Below are 20,553 nucleotides of genomic sequence, written 5' to 3' on the forward strand. Positions count from 1 at the left end.
TCAAGGTGACATCTTTGCTTTCTAACACTATAAAGAGGTCTTTTGCAGCAGATTTGCTCACTGTATGTGTTGTTTGACTAGACAAGATTATTATAACACTTACATGGAAAAGCAAAGGAACCAGAATAGCTAAAACAGTTAAACACATGCACACACACAAAGAATAAAATGGGAAGAATCAGTCTACCTGATTTTAAGACTTACTCTGTAGCTACAGTAATTAAGATCGTGTGGTGTTGGCAGAGGGATAGACACATTCATCAGTGGAACAGAATAGAGAACCCAGAATGACCAACTGATTTTTGACAAAGGTGCAAAAGCCTTTTCAACAAAATGTCTGTCATCTTCTTAAAAAATGTGAATTTTTGAAAGATTTTACCCTGTCACACACAGCAGTGGAGTTCAGCTGCTGGTCTGTATGTTAACATGGGGGAATTCATTTCATTGACGTAAATATGTTGAAAACAGATAGTTTTAATGCATAAAACCAAAAAAAGACTTAAGGTTTTTTTTCTCAATAGCTACTTCTACATGTTTAACCATGTAAAAAGTCACATTTGTGGTAAGTTATTAATCAAAGGTTATCTGTTTTGCAGATTATCTTTAAAGACCTAGACCTGTTCTCCCCTCGTAATTCACACAACATTTACAGTGCCAACTCTTAGGGCCAAGTTCAGAGACTATAAAATACTTTGCAAGATAATATCTGAATGTATCTGTGTTTGTGTCTAAGTGAACTTGAACCTGAATACACTCAAAATGAAATGCAAGATTTTTACTCTATTTTGTCATTTGAAATTATTTGCATCTCTCTTTCCTTGGGAGAACTGGTGGTACAGTGGTTAAGTATTTGGCTGCTAACCAAAAGGTTGGCGGTTCAAATCCACCAGCCATTCCTTGGAAACCCTACGGGACAATTCTACTCTGTTCCGTAGGCTCTCTATGAGTCGGAATCGACTCAATGGCAATGGGTTCTTTTAACTTGACTCAAAAATATTTATGAATTTACTGTTATTTTAACTTTCATCATTGAAAACATTTCATTCTTAAGTTACTTGCATAGTTAACAAAAATCGCGGATCTCTATCAATTCTACTTTTATGTATTTTTTGTGACTAAAGTCAGGGATTAATTTAAGGGGCAGGTTTGGGCAGCTGGCTGTCACACAGTAAGAGGCTGGTGGTCCTTTGGATGAAGAACATACTTCCCCTTTGGGGAAAGGGTCCTTGTTTGTCAGAGAAAAGGATTTAAGTTTCCTTTTGTATTCTACTTGTTGGCCATGCCTAGTGGGTGTGGCAAGGGGTACCCTCAATACTTTGTAAATAATGTTGCCTCCTGAAGATTAAATTAGCAAAGTCCGTAGGCAACGGGCACGGGTGTGGCAGTCTGTGGGCACAAAAAGACAGGTAGCTGTTCAAGAATGTCTGACAGGAAAGTCTAGGGGACTTCCACACCTTAGTCATGGTGACTTGATATGATCAAGAGACTGGGCTGGAATGTTATGGTGATTTGATTTGGTCAGTGGTAACTTTGAAGTTGGTGAGAAATTATGAACATGAGGAACATGGCCAGTGTAAAGCAGTCATTTTCCAACTTCAGGTACATAAGAGTCACCTGAAGCTTGTTAAAAATGGAGATTCCTGTGCCCCAACTCCCAGTGGTTTTGTTTCAATAGGATTGAGATGAAGTCTGGGGTTTGGCGTTTAAACAATATTTTTTATTTAAAAAAAAATTCGAGTTCGTTGTTGATTTACTTACAATTGTAAGAAATGATACAAAGAGATCCCATGTACCCTTTGACCACTTCCCCCCAGTGATGACATCTTGCAAACCTGGATAATACAATATCACTGCCAGGATATTGGCACTGATAGGTTAAGACACAGAGCATTTCCATTGCCACAGGAAACCCTCATCTTACCCTTTTATAGCCACACTCACATACTTCTCACTCCTGTCCTCTCCTTAAACCCTGAAAACCACTCATCTGGTCTTCATTTCTATAATTTTGTCATTCCTAGAATGTTATGTAAATGGAACCACAGAATATGTTCCCTTTTTTGGATTGGCTTTTTTCACTCAGCATAATTTTTTGGAGGGTCATGCAGGTGGTTGTGTGTATCAGTAGTTTGTTCCTTTTTATTGCTAAGTAGTATTCCATGGTATTGAGACACCATAAGTTGTTGAACCATTCACTTTTCCAAGAATATCTGGTTGTATCCAGTTTGGGGCTATTTCAAATAAAGGTGCTATAAGCATTCATGACAAGGGGATAGTGTGTGGTTTAAAGTCAGGAAAGGTTTGTGCCAGCGTTGTTTCCTTTCATCACACTTGTTCAATCTGTATGCTGAACAAATAATCTGAAAAGCTGGACTATATGAAGAAGAATGAAGCATCAGGACTGGAGGAAGATTCATTAACACCTGCGTTATGCAGATGACAAAACCTTGCTTGCTAAAGTGAAGGGGACTTGAAACACTGACAAAGATCAAAGACCACAGTATGGATTACACCTCAACATAAAGAAAACAAAAATCCTCACAACTGGACCAATAAAAAAAAGAGATAAATGGAGAAAAGATTGAAGTTGTCAAGGATTTCATTTTACTTGGATCCACAATCAACACTCATGGAAGCAATAGTCAAGAAATCAAAAGATGCACTGCAGCTTTAAAGTGTTAAAAACAAAGATGTCTTCTTGAAGACTAAGGTGCACCTGACCAAAGCTATGGTGTTTTAATTGTCTTATATGCATGTGAAAGCTGGACAATGAATAAGGAAGACTGAAAAAAGAATTGACTCCTTTGAATTATGGTGTTGGCAAAGAATACTGAATACACCACGGACTGCCACAAGAACAAACAAATCTGTCTTGGAAAAAGTACAACCAGAATGCTCCTTAGAAGCAAGGATGGTGAGACTGTGTCTCACATACTTTGGTCATGTTATCAGGAGGGATCAGTCCCTGGAGATGGACATCATGCTTGGTAAAGTGGAGAGACAGTAAAAAAGAGGAAGACCCTCAATGAGATGGATTGACACAGTGGCTGCAGCAACAGGCTCAAGCATAGAAATGATTGTGAGGGTGGCGCAGGACCGGGCAAAGTTTTATTCTGGCATACATACAGTCATTGTGAGTCATAACCGACTTTATGGCACCTAACAACAACAACATAAGCATTCACGTAGAGGTTTTTGTGCAAACCTAAGTTTACATTTCTCTGGGATAAATGCCCAGGAGTGCAATTACTGGGTCATATGATAGTGGTGCAGTGGTTAAGCGTTTAGCTGCCAACCAAAATGTCAGCAGTTCGAATCCACCAGCCCCTCCTTGGAAACCCTATGGGGCAGTTCAACTCATTCCTATACGGTCGCTATGAGTCGGAATAGACTCAATGGCAATGGCTTTTTTTTTTTTTTTTGAAGGGTGGTATGGTAGTTGTATGTTTATGGTAGTTATATGTTTAGTTTGTATTTAAGGAACTGCCAAGCTGTTTTTCAGAGTGGCTGTACCAGTTTACATTTCCACCAACAATGCATAAATGATCCAGTTTCTCCATGTCCTTTCCAGCATTTGGCGTTGTCACTACTTTTTTTTGTCGTCATTCCGATAGGTGTGTAGTGATATCTCATTGTGGTTTTAAATGGCATTTACCTAATGGATAATGATGTTGAACGCCTTTCATGTGCTTATTTACCATCTGTATATCCTCTTTGGTGAAATGTCTGTTTATTTCTTTTGCCTATTTTCTGATTGGGTTGTTTATTTTGTTACGATGAATTTTGAGATTTCTTTATATTTTCTGGGTATTAGTCTTTTGTTCAATATGTGCTCTGCAAATATTTTCTCCCACTGTGTAGCTTGTCTTTTCATTCTCTTAACAAGGTCTTTCACAGAACAAAATTTTATAATTTTGGTGAAGTACAATTCATCAAAAATTTTTTTTTAACAGATCACTCTTTTAGTTTTAAGTTTAAGAACTCTTAGACTAGTTCTAGATCCCAAAGATTTTCTCCTATTTTTTTTTTCCCCTAAAAGTTTTTATGGTTTATATATAAGTCCTTGGTCCATTTTGAGTTAATTTTTGTGTTAGGTGTGAGATTTAGGCTGTTTTTTTTTTCTTAATCTGTAGATGTCCTGTTGCTCCAGTACCATTTGTTGAAAAGGTATCCTTTCTCCGTTTAATTGCTTTTGTACCTTTGTCAAAAATCAATTGATCATCTGAGTTTTCTGTTCTTTCCATTGATGCACATGTCTGTCCTGCCAACACCACACAATCTTAATCTCTATAGCTGTAGAATAAGTCTTGAAATTGGTTAGACTGATTCTTTTCACTGTATTCTTTTTTTTTCTAAAATTATTTTAGCTATTCTAGTTCCTTTGCTTTTCCATATGTTATAATACTCTTGTCTATATCTATTAAAAAGAAAAAGTTGCTGAGATTTTGATAAGAGTTACATTAAACCTCTACATCAATTTGGGAAAAATTGACATCTTTACTGTGTTGAGTCTTCCAAGGGTGTATCTCTCCATTTGTTTAAATCTTCTTCAGTTTCTTTCACGAGAATCGTGCAGTTTTCATCATACAAGTCCTGTGTGTATTTTGTTAGAGTATGCTTTTTTTCTTTGAACAATTTTAAGTGGTTTAATGATGATCTCTTGAGATGATCATTATAGATAAGAGTATAAGCAAAGATGAAAAGATTAGAAATGGTCATATAAATAAATTTTAGGTACTTTCCAAGAAAGGGATGTGTTCTGGTTTCTGTGGCAATGATGTTGAATGTGGACATGTACACATAGGGTCATCACAGTCTGATGTCAGCTAATTCCCCATCCTTTCCATGCCACCTTGAGTCGAAGTTGGCTGTCATGTAGATTCTTCTATAGAGATTTTTCTACAAGTAAGCTTATTTATTAACATATTCTAGCCCATATCTCTACTTTTCTCCATCAGTTTATAAATTGGTATTCTGTTTATTTATCATTCTCTTTCATCTTAGTTCATTATAGTCTACTTCTGCATAACAGATCCATTCTTGATATACTGACAGAAGTCACATTCCCAACTGAGGACTGAGGTCATGGACATGGTCACTTAGCCAATAGAGAAAAACTTGGTGATTCCTTTGGGAGGCCAGACTCTCCTGGAGACCCCCAAATGTGGTCATACACCCTTCTTTCAATCTACAAAAGTATTAAAAATACAAATTGAAATGATAAAATGGTACCGCCATTAAAAATCATAGAAGATATCATATATTTTTCATTTGACTATTTGATAATTGAAGTAGATAAAACATAAAATAATAGAATATAAATTGCCTCCCCCTAACCACTTGATTATTTCCTCTTATTTTTAATTTTAAAAGTTTCTGGGGAAAAGAAGAGCTTCTGTTCACTAATTCTATTATGATTATTCTCTATTTGCAAAAAATTTGTTGAAATATATGAAAACGGCATTTTTTTTCAGTGTTCAATTTAGTGATTAAATTTATAAACTGTTATTTAAATGCTATTCTTCTCAGTTTTCAGAAGAAAATGCAAATAAAATGAAGAAAATATATGGAGAATTTTGTAGTCACCACAAAGAAGCAGTTAGTCTCTTTAAAGAACTCCAGCAGAATAAAAAGTTTCAGAATTTTATTAAGGTCAGTATTTTAAAACGCTATTATAAATTGGTAAGCCAGCATGGGGAAATAGTTCATGCTTGTTTCTTACATGATTTAAACAAGTTTCATATGTAGGCACTCTTTTTCAGGAGAAGGAGAAGGAAGTGGCAAGCTTGTCTTAAAGATGGAAACTATCTTCTCCTGTGTTCGTAAAATATTTCTCCCAAATCATTTCCTTTTTTATCTTATATTTGTGAAGTCATGTCCTCCAAGCTTCTGAGCATATTTATAATATCCTGGGAAACTGTTTCATGCCCTGACACGTTATAAATCAAGAGAACCAAAGTAAAAATTAAGAGAAAATCCATTCTCTAAATAATAGGGGACAGACACATGGAGTATTTGGGGGAGATGGTATTTGACATATATGGGGAGAAGACAGCCTTGTCTGTTTTAATGTTTTCTTTTATAACTGGACTATGGTTGCAGTATTTTAGAATCATAGAGTTTCAGAGTTCAAGAAACTTTGGTCTTCAGCTCGTCCAGTCCCCTGACATGAAGCTCTTCTTCATGAGCTCTGAAAAGTGGACTCTTAACCCTTCCAGTGTCAGGGAACTCCCTAATTTGATGGTTCTAGGCGCCAAGAAATTCTTTGTTATGTTGAATTGAAAAGTATTTCTTAATAACTTCTGTCCCTGTTTCTATATTTGCCCTTGTGTGTGTGTATGGGATGGGGAGTCACATGGAATAAACAGAGAAATACATGACAGGGCAGATTGGCCTAGCAGGTACATTAAAAAAAAACAAAAAAACAAAAAGCTTTATACCAAGGGAAATTTCAAACATACACAAGAATAGAGAGGATATTACAGTGGACTCCCACAAACCCATCACCCAGTTTCAATGCAGTAACCATGGCCACTCTTTTGTTTATGCTCATCTTATCCTACCTCTATCCCATCCCTACTAGATTAGTTTAAAGCAAATCCAAAAATTATATAATTCCATCTGTAAATATTTCAGTATGTATCTCCAGACGATAATAGTCTCTTTAAAAAAATTATGATGAAAATGCCGTTATCACACCTAAATAAATTAACAATAAATTCTTTAATATCATGAAATAGCTGACCAGAATTCAGATTTCCCTAAGTATTTCATAAAATTGCATTGTTTAAATCAGAATCTGACCAAGGTTCACATATTTTATGTGGCAGTTATAAAAACTCTTTTAGCTGAAATGTTTCCCCTCCCTTTTTCCTTCCAGTTTGAAGAAGTTTGTCCTGTAAAGTTTCCCACAATCTAAATTTTTATCTGGTGTTTTAAGAATGTTACCAGATTCTCTTTCCTCTATTTTTCACATACGTGAATGTTGAAGATTTGAAAACTTAAGAAATACTTTGAGATTTTTAGAAAAAGCTTTCCTTGTTTAAAGGGAAATTTAAGTATTGTAATGACTAATACCAAATGTGGAGGAAGACCTGTTGAGAAAACAAATAGTTACATGAAAACTCGTCCAAACTCTGATTTTTGATTATTTTTCAAAACTTGTGCTATTCTTAGTGCTTAGATGTATTGGAACTTGTTTTACTTCTGGAATTAATTACAGATACATCAGAGAAAGGTAAACTTCTTGAACTCTTGGACAGTGGGGAGTGTTGAAATTAATGACAGTGTATACAATTTAATGACAATGAATCACGTTTTAATTAATGACAACGCAGATATGTTTAGTCTGAATGGAATTATAATGTAGCAGTTTCCTTGTATTATTAAATTCATGCCTGAAAAGTAAATACAGGTAGAGTTTGTATATAAAATATATATATATACATTTTTTAAAGCTCCGGAATAGTAATCTTTTGGCCCGACGCCGAGGAATTCCAGAGTGTATTCTGCTGGTCACTCAGCGAATTACAAAATACCCTGTCTTGGTGGAAAGGATACTGCAGTACACAAAGGGTAAGTGGTGACCTTTGGAACAACGCTTTGCCTCTTTCATTAGTTTTAAACATAGCTGCCGGTCGAGCCAGTTACTGTCGATTCTGAATCATGGAAACCCCAGGTGTGTCAGAGTAGAGCTGTGCTCCATGGATTTTTCAACGTCTAATTTTGCGGAAGTAGATCGCCAGGCTTTTCTGCCAAGGTGCCTCTGGGTGGACTCGAGCCTCCAACCTTCTAGTTAGTAGCTGAGTGCTTTAACCAGCAGAAATAACAGAAAAAGCTATAAATCCGTGTGGTCTCTGATTCACCAAGTTTTTCATTATGGGAAAACTGTTAAAGCCTTAGGATTTGGATTAATTTTGAGAAACTATCTTGTATAATGTAACTTAGCCAATAGTTTGAATTCTTCAAGTAGCCCAAACCAAGTTGCCTTCTTCATACTTTGACCCTGTCTTTCTCCTCCATATTGCCCAATATCCTGATCTTCTTCGTACTTCTTTTCCTTGTCTTCCTATTACCTTCACAGCAGTCTGGTGAAACGTAAGCTATTGCTTTGGTCACTAAATGCCAAGCACTGAATTATTAGATTGAGAAAGAATGTATGAAGGCGCTGTTTTTGATCCTCTTAATTCATTAAGTTCCAAGGAGTAACATTTGGTTCCTTTAAGAAACCATCAATGCATGTGGCTCCTTGTGGTGGTGGGCTCCGCCTTTCTGCTCTGGAATTGGCCCTATTTTAAAGCAAAACTGACCAGTCTCTTCCATGGGCCGCAGTCATCTTGTTTGCACAGCCCCACTCAGTCAGCTGGATGGGAGTCACAAGACCATGGCTAGAAAGGCCACATACAGGAGTAATTAATTGCGCCCCGGATTGTTTCAAGTCAGGTAATGCTGCTAGAAGAAACATCCTATGCTAAATTTTCCTGGTTGAATAAAAACAGTTAATTGTTTTTTTGATTGCCTACTGGGTGTCAGAAACTCTAAGTATGATTTATGGTGCCAATATGGTGGCAGAGGAGACACCACCCCCTTTGTTCAGAACTTACTAATAGTCTTCTTTCTCCTGGGACTTCTGGGAACATTGGTTCACTGTGACTTCTGTTATGGCTGGGTTTCTCAAACTTTATTCGGCATAACCTCCCTCTGGAGATCTTGTCTAGATTTGGATTTGGTAAGTCTGGTGTGGGACACAGAGCATACATTTCTAATAAACATCCAGGTGAGCTGATGCTGGAAACTCTGGTGGCATTGTGGCCAAGAGCTAGAGCTGCAGTTAAGGTTAAGGTCAGCAGTTCAAATCCACCAGGCACTCCTTGGAAACCCTATGGGGCAGTTCTACTCTGTTCTATAGGGTCACTATGAGACGGAATTGACCCGAAGGCAAGAAGGCAATGGGTTTGAGCTGATGGTGCTATACTTTAAATAACAAGGTTTTATAAGTTTAGGGCTCTTTTTGGCCTTACCCCAAATCACCTTGTAGCTCCATTTCAATTTTCTCTACTCAACTTTCCCATTTATGAAATTTACTCTTTATAAAGAAGATCATTTTGAGGGAACAGCTTAGTGTCTTAAAGTGTAGTTAAGTAGTGAGGTACATTCCTTCATAGGCAGTGAGAAAGAAAAGATTTTCCTTGTTAAAGATGTGTATCAGGATCGGCTCCTTGAGATTTTCTGATCGAACCCACATTTACGTATTGAAGACTTTTAGGGTCTGGGAATGTTTATAACATGTGGGGGGCTTTACTCTCATTCCTTGTGGCTACTATTCCTGAGTGTTTATTTCTGCTGCTCTAGGCTCTAGACAGCCTTCATTTTGTCTGTTGAGGCCATTTGATAATGTAAATCTTTTATAATCAGAGATGTTTAAAGGTTCTTTTTGGGAGGTGGTAGAGAGTGATAATATGGAATTTATATTTAATCAAAAATTTTCCTTAGAAGAGTTTTGGTTTTTAGATGATAGGTTTAAGTGTATTTAAAAACGTAAGAAAAAAAATTTCTACTTCAGCATTTGGCCTTACTGTATAGTATTCTTTCTTACCTTTTTTTTTTTTTTTATTTCCTCCATGTAGAAAGAACTGAAGAACATAAAGACTTATGCAAAGCGCTTTGCTTCATTAAAGACATGATTGCTGCAGTGGATTTAAAAGTCAGCGAATATGAGAAAAACCAAAAATGGCTTGACATCCTAAATAAGATAGAAAATAAAACTTGCACGAAGCTCAAAAATGGCCATGTGTTTAGGAAGCAGGCACTGATAAGTAAAGAAAGGACTCTGTTATATGATGGCCTAGTTTATTGGAAAACTGCTACAGGTCGTTTCAAAGGTATTGTCACTTTAACAAACTAATTTCTCCTTTTACACAATTATTCATTTAACAGAGGACTGAATTTTCCACAGAAAAATGGTTCAGACGTGCAGATACACACAAACCCTGGGTCAGTTGAAACATTTTTACAGGACTAAGTTGTGAACTTCAACGGGCAAATGCGGCCAATGTTACAGATATTTGGTGGGAGTTTGTTGCCCCAAGAAAATACCTTCACATAAATATATTTTATAAATTTATAAGTTTCTGATGTTTGAAATAAGAAGACCATAAAATTCTGCAAATTTTTGGCCCAGAAACATTCTGCCAGATGTGGTGGGTTGAAAGTGAAGCACTATACCTTCCCATCTAGAGTCTGTTGTAAGCCAGCTCAGCCCGGGGCTCTCAGACCATTGAGGGGAGAAGTGAAAGAACTCTGACTGCCATCTTTGTTAGTAAATAATATAATGCACAACTCTGCACGCTGACAGTGGTGTAAACTCTTCCTCAGTGCTATTATTTGCTAACAGACATTTACGTACTCTGTTAAGCTGATTATGGTTTAACCTCCTCCCCCCATGATAAAAAAAAAAAAAATTAACTAATTGCCATTGTTTTCAACTTCAACTCATGGTGACCCCATGTGTGTCAGTAGAACTGTGCTCAGTAGGGTTTTCAGTGCCTAATGTTTTGGAAATAGATAATCAGACCTTTCTTCTGAGGCATCTCTGGGTAAATTTGAACCTCTAACCTCTCAGTTAGTAACTGAGTGAGCTAACCATTTGTACTACCCCAGGCCTCCATAGCCTAAAGCAGTTTACAAGAATTTGTAAGGACTGATTAGGTCTCAACCCTGGCCACACACTAGAAGCACCTCAGGAGCTTAAAAAAATTACTGATACTCAAGCCTCATCCTGAGATTTTGATTCCGTTGGTCTGAGATGAAGAGCAAGCATGGGTATTTATAAAAGCTCATAGGTGAGTATGCTGTGCAGCCAGGGTTAAGAACCACTGGCCTAGTCTCCTTGTTTTTAATACTTCATTTTAGTAACTTCCTTAGGTAAACAATGAGAGAAAGAGGTTGTTAAATTCCAGCCTTTCAAAGGTTGTTACCCACTGGAGAATTATAAAGTGTTGATGGTAGTTGCAATGATTGAAATGGGGTTTGCTGATCAGCAGCTGGTGATGTTGATATACAGTGAAACTCACGAGAGGCAGAACTCAACGGGACTGCGTTGTTCTTCTGGGTCTCGGAAGTTTTCTACCTTTGATAGGGTACAGTCTTACAACTTTCCTGTCTCTCGTTTTAGTAGAAAATATTTGAGTTTTCCTTCTCTGACTGGTTTCCAACTTACACACGTTCCAGCTTTTGCAGGTTTTACTGTATATAATAATAAAAAAAAAAGTCCATAATCTATAGATCCAGTTGCTACCTGTAATTTGTTCTTTATCCACTTAGTAGGATCAATAGTTTGGTAACTTTGTGTTTGAATATTTGGTGGTTATAGTGAAGATGGGCTCTTGTGAACAATTTGAAAGAGAAGTACAGAATCTCAAACCTTCCTCAGATCTAGATGAAACAAAATAGCAGGTTTATATATATAATTCCAGGCAGAAGCTGCCCTCTAACTTTTTAAATTAAGTGCTTTTTTTTTTTAAAGGTAAGCCTTTTTGCCATTCTATTGTCGTTGGTGTTAGTTGCGTCAAGTTGATTCCAATGCATAGCAACCCCATATGTGCAGAGTAGAACTGCTACATAGGAATTTCAAGGCTGTGACCTTTCGGAAGCAGGTTACCAGGCCTTTCTTCCGAGGCACCTCTGTGGGGGTGTGAACTCAACCTTTTGGCTAATAGTCCAGGGCTTAACCATTTACATCACCCAGGGACTCCTTGACATTCTATTAGAGCCTCCTTTTTTTATTGGATATTTTTCTTCCATTTTCAAAACTACAACACCACAATTTGCAGCAGATTGAACTGTAGCTATAGTCACATACACAAACTTGTACACATGAGCACAGTTTGTCTATTAAACTATCTGTAAAATATATCTTTGGCTATCATGATAGAAGCATTTCTGTGAAAATTTTATGACTAGACTAAATCTTAGTCTTTTTATATTTATTTAATTTATTCAAATTTCAAACATAAAATCAACATAGGTAATAAAGGAATTTGAATTATGATCTGCTTCATTAATACTAGTAATGTTTTCTTCTTTGAAGATATTCTAGCTCTACTTCTAACGGATGTGCTGCTCTTTCTACAAGAAAAAGACCAGAAATACATCTTTGCTGCTGTTGTAAGTAGATGGCCATATGAGGCACACTTTAATTGGTTTAATCCCACATTTCCTTAAAAAATGCCTGAAAGTCCTACTGAAATGAAATGGTCACTGACAAGAATATGCCCTTGTTATATTGCCAATACTATTATGGATCACTCTATTCAGAAACAAGCATCTAGTTGGCTGGTAGTCAGAGGGTTCAGTTTTTAGTCGTGAAAATATTGAAATACTTCTGTAATGATTGGTAAATAGGCACTACCCAGAACCCCTTTGATATCCTGGCTCTCTTGGTCTTTCCTCCAGGATTTCTACCTCCCCTCTCCTCAGAATTCCCTGAGATCCAGCAAGTAAAAAGTTAATGCTGGGTCCAGCAGGGCATCTCCAAGCATGTATCAGTTGCTAGCCCCATTTGTAACTGTCATCGTGTTCCATCTGCCAAACAAGGGAACCCCATCCTGACATCTAAGATTTAAAGAAGATTCTTCAGTATTTCTACTAAAAATGTTACCAATTACTAAGGTATTCATGTAACTTTTATCTTTATAGTGTGATAGACTAACCTCATTACGAGCACATAGACTAGCAATATAACCAGTATTTTACAACATTTCCTATGCAGCATCTGGGTGGTCCAAAATGACTTACTTATAGAGCGGGAAGATGTCATCAATTAATTCCTTGACAGCATCATGGATCATCAGGCCTGTTAGAGGAAAGAGTCTAAGATTACAATGTGGGTAGTATAATGGTGACTTCTAAAGACACTGATGTTTGTCATCTATTGAATGATAGGATATTCAGGTACCGTAGCAAATATCATCAATTCCAACTAGTTTTGGGAAATTCAAAGCTTCAAGGAGTTTCTGCTATGCTGTCCAGAGAAAACACTGAGCATGTCTGCCTGGTGATGGGACTCTAGAGGGGAGAGGGCTGGAACAGTGCCTCACCTGCCTGATAGCCTGCATCATCCTGCTTGGTACATTGCCTCTTATCAGCACACTGATGCTGAGTTGTATAAAGACCAAATATTTCTTTTTTTTTTTAATTGTACTTTAGATGAAGGTTTACAGTGCAAATTAGTTTCTCATTAAACAGTTAATACACATATTGTTTTGTGACATTGGTTGCTAACCCCATGGCATATCAACACTCTCCCCTTTTTGACCTTGAAGTCCCTGTTACCAGCTTTCCTGTCCCCTCCTGCCTTCTTGTCCTTGCCCCTGGGCTGGTGTGCCCGTTTAGTCTCGTTCTATTTTATGGGCCTGTCTAATCTTTGGCTGAAGGGTGAACCTAAAGATCAAATACATCTTCACTGAGCAACACCAAAGGATAATAAGAGGCCTTAAACATGCCTCCATGTCCCCAATCTATTTCAACTTTCTATATTGCAAATTTCATGAAAATCTACTGATTGGCCTGGGAGCCTCTCCATGCTGTTACCTGGAATGCTCTGGAAGAACATAGAGAACAGAAGTGGGAAGATTGGGACCATTTGGTTTGACCTGTGTGATGGTGAGGGCCATGATGGAAGAGAAAGCAAATTCACTTCATACCCTTATAAAAAACAAAAGTTTCTTCAAAATCAAAGACCCCCCCCCCCCCCCCAGCAAAAGAAGCAAATCTTGCTGTTTGGGTGGTATCACTGGGCAAATGACCTGCTGATTGCTCAAGAGCTAGACACAAAGTAAAGACAAGGAGCTTATTTTCTAGGACAACATATTATATGGATTTGGATCAAGCTGTGATGCTGAACTATAGTACAATTTGAACTATGGATCCATTCCTGTTATCTTATACAGTGGTGCCATTAAGGGGGTGTGGGGGTGGGAACTGCACCGGGTGACACTGTCAGAAGCAGGGACACCAAAATGACTGTATATAAAAATATCCCCGTGGTTAGTTATATCAACAAAAACATTTTTCGTAAGCCCAGCTTACATGTATCAACGGATCTACAAGGCTAAAACTCTATGCTGATTTACTCTTTGAACCTTATGATGCACTCTGGTCAAAACTGTCATTATTACCCAATTACAAGGATGCTTCGAATCACATGGTTTTACCTGCACGCGCTATAAACGTGCTGTTGTATTCCTTGCTGCCGGTGTTTTCATAGTTGCTGATTTTTGTCAAATTTTCCGGTGTTTTAGCTACCATGTTGTGCCAATTAGTACTTGTGAACTATATCAGTAACTGTTTAGAGAATGAAGTAGTAATTCAAGGAAAAGAAGGAGTGATATACAAGAATTAACGATTTACAAGTAACATTAGTATAAAAAACATTACTAAGGCTTCTGTATGGTCTGGTACAGGAGCAAGTCCATGGCTGAGGGGCAGGGGGATGACACGGTTGCGCCAACCCTAGTGACGCCACTGATCTTATATGGCCTCTTGAGTTATTTGTGCCACCCATACACTGCGTTTACCATTAAGTGGGACATTATGAACGCAGTCCACAAAGGTCTAGAATGAAGGCAGCAGCAATTTAGCTCTTGTACTTGGTCAAATGTATTTGAGTATGGATGACAGTAAAATGACCTGATACTGCTTCCTGAATATGTTATCTTGACACATAGATGCAATTCATTAAGTCCAGCCAAGGCCTTGGCAATGATAGGAGGCAAAAAGAAAACATGATCTTATCCTTAGAGTCAAGTGCACCCTACTGTCTGATCGTTTACTTTTGAATTGCATCTGTCTGACAACAGCCCATGTGTCATAAATACAGTTAAAGTCTTGGGGGAATTAATTCACTAGCTAGAGATAGATAAACACAGATACATGGATTTCTTAGTTTCCTTCATAGTATTTTAGAAAGTTATTGTCATGCTAATATTCACAGATGAGATACTCTGTTCCTTGTGCCCTTTAGAAAAGCCTTCTTTAGGAAATACTTCTGCTTGCTCCACGTTACAGAGGAAATGACGAATTGGGAAGTAACTAGAAGTAGCTGAAAGTAGCAAAAGGATGGAGTAGCATTTGTACAAGAAAGTTTTTTGTTTTTAAAGAGGTCTCAGATGGAAATGGGAGTAGGTCCAAACCTACAAAATAAACTGGAAAATGTAGATGTGTTCATTAAATCCTGAAATACCGAATCTAAGAGGAATCTCTTGAATATCTAGGAAGATAATTTAAAAATGAACTAACAATAAAAAAGACAAAGCGAACAGGTAGATGTGCGCAAAGTTCAAAATATTAAGCAGTCTTAAGATCTCGTTATTACAGCTGAAGCATTTATGGATTTACTCACTAAGAGAACTAACCACTTCACAGAATAATGAAATGCATACCGTGCAACAATGGAGCTACAGATAACAGCTTCTCTGAAATCTTCCCTCTTACATCAGAGGTCCTCAACTCCGATGCCTACAGAGATTGGGTGGCAACATAAATGAGTGAATTGGAAATGGGTTGATATCAAGGAAGACAATAGAGAGTGGTAGGGAGTGTAGTGAACTAGCTAATGTAGCCCTATCTCAAAGAGGATAGAGATTACTCAGCTATAGCCAGTATTCATGTATGAAAACGTAGACTCAGTATGTCCAATTGCCCGTTTTTCTCAAGAATCCAGAAATCTAGACTTTTTAAAAACATATGGTCTCCAGTTTTTAAATGTAGGCAACTAAGTAAAAAAAACAAAAAAAAATTTTTTTTTTTTTAAATTCTATGGCACAAGCAAAGCATCTCTGCAGGTTAGATTAGGCCTTTGACAGTTTCTGACACCTGTCTCCAAAACAAATGTGTTACCTACATTTCTTGGAGATTTTATTTTAATTCTTGTTCATCTCCAGTGTTTCTGTGTGATTAGTATGAATAATCCTGGCCATGTTCCCTGATGCCTCCTGGTCTGATGGTGATTTAATGAATGTACTTTCCACCCACTTACCTATTTTTTACTTTTAGAATATCGTACCCTCCTATATCCCTTCCCCCCAGAACACTAACCAACTGGTTCAAATATTCTACTGTTGCTATTGTCTCAAGCAAATCAAACCCACTTTGCTTCCTTATATAAAAACCCATTGCCGTCAAGTTGATTCTGACTCATAGCGACCCTATAGGTCAGAGTAGAACTGCCCCATAGAGTTTCCAAGGAGAGCCTGGTGGATTTGAACTGCTGACCTTTTGGTTAGCAGCTGTAGCACTTAACCACTATGCCACCAGGGTTTCCGCTTCTTTATATACGGAGACCTTTTTACCTTGTGAGCTGAGGAAGCTAAAAATATAAATTAGAACAAAGGAAGAGGATGAGTTTTAAATAATCAGTTAACATTGAATTGATTCCAATTCATGTCAACCCCATATGTGTCAGAGTATAAGTATGTTCCATAGAGTTTCCAGTGGCTGATTTTTCAGAAGTAGATGGCCTTTCTTCCGCAGCACCTCTAGGTGGACTCAAACCTCCAACCTTTTGGTTAGCAGCCAAGCTCATTAGCCATTTGCACCACCCAGGGACTCCAAGGTCTTGAGCAGATCCATAATAGGATATTAACAATGCTCAAGGTATCTCCCTAATCTGAGAAGGCAGCAATCAAGAAACTCTGCCACAAAGATTCTTCCGCTTCCATTTTAGAGGCAGAACGTAGGACTAAATAGACCAGTGGTTTGTCTCATCATCGTATTTTTTTTCTTAAGCTAAGGAGATTGGGGTGAAGAAGTGCTACGGATACACCCTGGCACACAACTTCAGATGTGGTAAAGCTTTGTAACACTAGGAGAGCAGACGGATCAGCAGTAAGGAGTCAGCAGTGAGGGATAGGGTGGCATGTTCTGGAACAAAGGCGTCGCTCAGTCCATGAGGGAGAAGTAAGACCACATACAGCAACCAAGTCTATAAACAGTGGTGGAAGCCACAAAACCAAAGAAAATTCTTCATATTTACCCCAAAAACTGTTCATTCTGCAGACATTCTTTGGGCCATTCTTTCAGCTATGGCTACGTGTCCAAGTCAGTATTATTCTTGTTCATCTTTGAATCCCCCAAGCTTAGAACAGTACATTGAAGGAACCCCTTAAACACTGATAGAAAAGGTGGTTTAGTCATGGCTTGGAGTCAAAATTTTAGAATCCCACCCCCATTTATAAAAATTGTCCTCTTGCTTCCTCTTCCTCTCTGGTGGAAATATGTTAAATTCTAGTTCTACAGACATTTTTTGAGTGCTTACTCTACACAAGGCAGTCTCCTAGGCTTCAAAGATGAATTTGACTTACCCCTAACCACCTAGGGTTCATCATTCGTGGGGAGAAAGGGCATTTACAGGTAGAACTATAGAAGTTATGTCACTAGAAACTGCACTACGGTAACAGGAGAGGTTGGTTATGCCTGGGGGATCTAAGGTCTTGCCTCTTTCTTAACTTGTCAGTTTTATAGTCCATCCCTTTGTAGTTGGAGTTCTGTTCCCAACACCTCAACTGTGTTACTATTAACTGGCAAATCCAATGGGCTCATCTAGGTCCTCCATTCTTCTCAATCTCTTTGCAGTATTTGATGTACAATTTCTTATCCTTTGCCCTTCTAGAAAAAGCCTTCCCTCCTTGGCCACTGTATTTTGATATTTTTCCTACCTCTCTGATTGTTCTCTCTGTCTTCTTAAAAGTTGTCCTTTTATACCACCAATTCTTAAGGACAAACATTCCCCTAAGTCCTGTTTTTCTATCTTTTCTTCTCCAGGCCCTTTCTCTTAGAGATCTTATCGACTTCCATAGCTCTTTTGAAAAAGTTAGAAGTGAAAGAAAGATTTGTCTACTACAGTTGCTGTCCTTAGCCAGTGTCTTTGGTGAGACCCTTCCCTTGGAGATGCTGCTGTTTGATCTGCGCATCTTTGTATTTGATGTAGGACCAGAAGCCTTCAGTTATCTCTCTGCAGAAGCTTATTGCTAGAGAAGTTGCTAATGAGGAGAGAGGAATGTTTCTCATCAGTGCTTCATCTTCTGGTCCTGAAATGTATGAAATTCATACCAATTCCAAGGAGGAACGAAATAACTGGATGAGACGGATCCAGCAGGCTGTAGAAAGGTAACGTTTCCTTATGTCCATTTTCTATGGAATGTTCAATTGGGGAAAACATTCTAACCATGTCTCCCCTGTATAAAAACTCTGCATCAGCCAGAATGGCCTGCTCACTGACCCCTGCACCTGCCTGCGATAGGCTCTCATCTGCAGCTTTGTCCTCTGTGCCTCCCTGCATGTAATGCCCTCACCTCCCCTTTGCCTGTTTGAGTCCTGCCCATCTGTGGTGCACCTCACGTCTCACCTCCTTCCTGAAGGCCTCTTCAGTCGGAGTGGTCTCTTCTTTACCTGGAGTTCTTGAACACCTGCTCCCGAAAATATTATGTGGTGCTTGTCATATACTGCCTTGTAGCTTTTGTCTTTTTTTATGTATGTAATACATACAAAAAGATTGAAAGCCCCTTGAGGGCAGGGACCATATCTTATTTTTCTCTGTGTGCCAAGCACCTAGGAATAATTCAATAAACATTTTTAGATTGGTGAATCTACATATTCTAAGTGCATTTATTCATTACTTGTGCAAGGACCATTTTTATAAATGGGAGTGGGAGGTGGAGACTGATTATTTTTAATGGTAGCTTGATTAGTTGGATCTTGAATGATGTTATATAAAAGTTCCTCCATCACACCGCACCCCACCCAATCTGATACTCTACCCCCATCCCCTCCAACCCTTCTACTCTACCTCCATTAAGAATGGAACTACTCAAATGTAGCAGAAAGCAAAAATTCTTATTTTGGTTGTACCTAATTCCAGACTTGGCATTGTGGTAGGTATGTGTGAGTGTGTATGTGCGTGTGTGTGTATGTGTGTGAGGGTATGCTTGTGTATATGTGCGCTTGTTGGCATATTTGAATTATCATATACTGCAGTCTTTGACAGCTATGTTTTACCAAACCTGTTGCTGTTGAGTTGACTCCAACTCATAGCGACCCTGTAGGACAGAATAGAACTGGCCCATAGAGTTTCTAAGGAGTGGCTGGTGGATTCAAACTGCCAAACTTTTGGTTAGCAGCTGAACTCTTAACCACTGTGCCACCAGGGCTCCATGTTATGTAATTCATTTATATACTTTAGAAACCCAAATCTCTTAACTGGGTCTGTGATGAATTCTCTTTATGCTGAATTTTCCTCCTTTATAAAGGAGAATTTGTTATGACTAGTTCTATTGCCAAGTTCCCATGTCTTTCTAATGAACTGAAAGATACTTGAATTTGGTTTCAATTGTTGTCCTTGACTGTTGTCGTTTAAAGTTGCCCAGAAGAAGAAGGGGGAAGGACAGGCGAATCTGATGAAGAAAGGCGGAAAGCTGAAGCAAGAGTGGCCAAAATTCAGCAGTGTCAAGGTATGGTGCAGATACCTTGGCTCCCTGGCTGAGACTTTCTCCTTGTATGTTGGGTGTCTTAATCAGGGTTCTCTAGAGAGACAGGGCCAGTGAGATAAAACACACACACACACACACACACACACACACACACACACACACAGATTGTACTCTCCTCTCTGTGTATATATACATATACACACACACACAGAATGAGGAAGAGAGAGATTGATTTACTTCAAGAAATTGGCTGACATGATTGTGTGGGCTGGCAAGTCAAAAATTTGTAGGTCAGGGGGCAAGCTGAAGATTTTTGCAGGCCTGCATCCCAAGATCCGTAGGTCAGGTGACAGGAAGAATATAGAGTAGAGGGAGAGAGTGAGTTCTGCCAAAATATCTATTTATAGTCTGGAGGCAGAACACTCCCCATGGAAACTCCCTTTTCAACTGATTGATTAATTATATTACATTAGATTACATTATGGAAGATCATTACATTACATTATGGAATAGTAACTAGTCTAGTGTTTGGCCAAACCACTGGGAACCATAGCCTAGTCAAGTTGGCAGGTAAAATTAACCATCACCTTGGGAAAGCCCAGGTGTTGTGAACTGAAGGTTTTGACTAAATGATTAATTCATTCCTGTGCAGCTAAGGCCGACCTACCTTCACCCCCTCAAAACAAACAAACAAACAAACAAAAACTGGCACTAGAAGTGCTCACATTAGAGGACTGTCTCTTCCTCCTTCTGCCTTAGTGATTAAACATTTATAAATTTATAAAAGCGTATGAGTATAACATGTATAAAACAACGATTCTGGGCAGTGTGGTACAGATGCCCATTGGAATTGTTGGCTGATGGTCCTGATGCTGTCATGTCATGGCTGTATGACTTTGGACAAGGAACCCAATTGTTCTAGTCCTCAGTTTCCAAATCTGCGAAATAAGGGAATTAGGTCAACTCAGTGATTCTCAGCTTTGGCTGGACATTAGAATCACTTGGGGGAGGTCTTTAAAAATAGTGCCACCTGGGTCCCACCTTCAACCAACTGAATCATAATCTGTGG

At 38.4% G+C, this 20,553-nt stretch overlaps 1 protein-coding gene across 4 annotated transcripts in view; it reads left to right on the forward strand.

The window, feature by feature from the left end:
• Positions 1–20,553, forward strand: part of ARHGEF28 (Rho guanine nucleotide exchange factor 28) — a 391,051-nt gene that overhangs the window by 311,068 nt on the left and 59,430 nt on the right. For all 4 annotated transcript variants that reach the window (XM_049865615.1, XM_049865633.1, XM_049865625.1 and 1 more), the window contains 6 exons: positions 5,530–5,652; positions 7,458–7,575; positions 9,627–9,881; positions 12,089–12,165; positions 17,987–18,165; positions 19,414–19,505. In XM_049865615.1, coding sequence (XP_049721572.1) covers positions 5,530–5,652; positions 7,458–7,575; positions 9,627–9,881; positions 12,089–12,165; positions 17,987–18,165; positions 19,414–19,505 — 844 coding nt within the window. The remainder of the gene's footprint in view (positions 1–5,529; positions 5,653–7,457; positions 7,576–9,626; positions 9,882–12,088; positions 12,166–17,986; positions 18,166–19,413; positions 19,506–20,553) is intronic.

This window comes from Elephas maximus, chromosome 2 (assembly GCF_024166365.1).
Source record: "Elephas maximus indicus isolate mEleMax1 chromosome 2, mEleMax1 primary haplotype, whole genome shotgun sequence".
NCBI lineage: Eukaryota > Metazoa > Chordata > Mammalia > Proboscidea > Elephantidae > Elephas > Elephas maximus.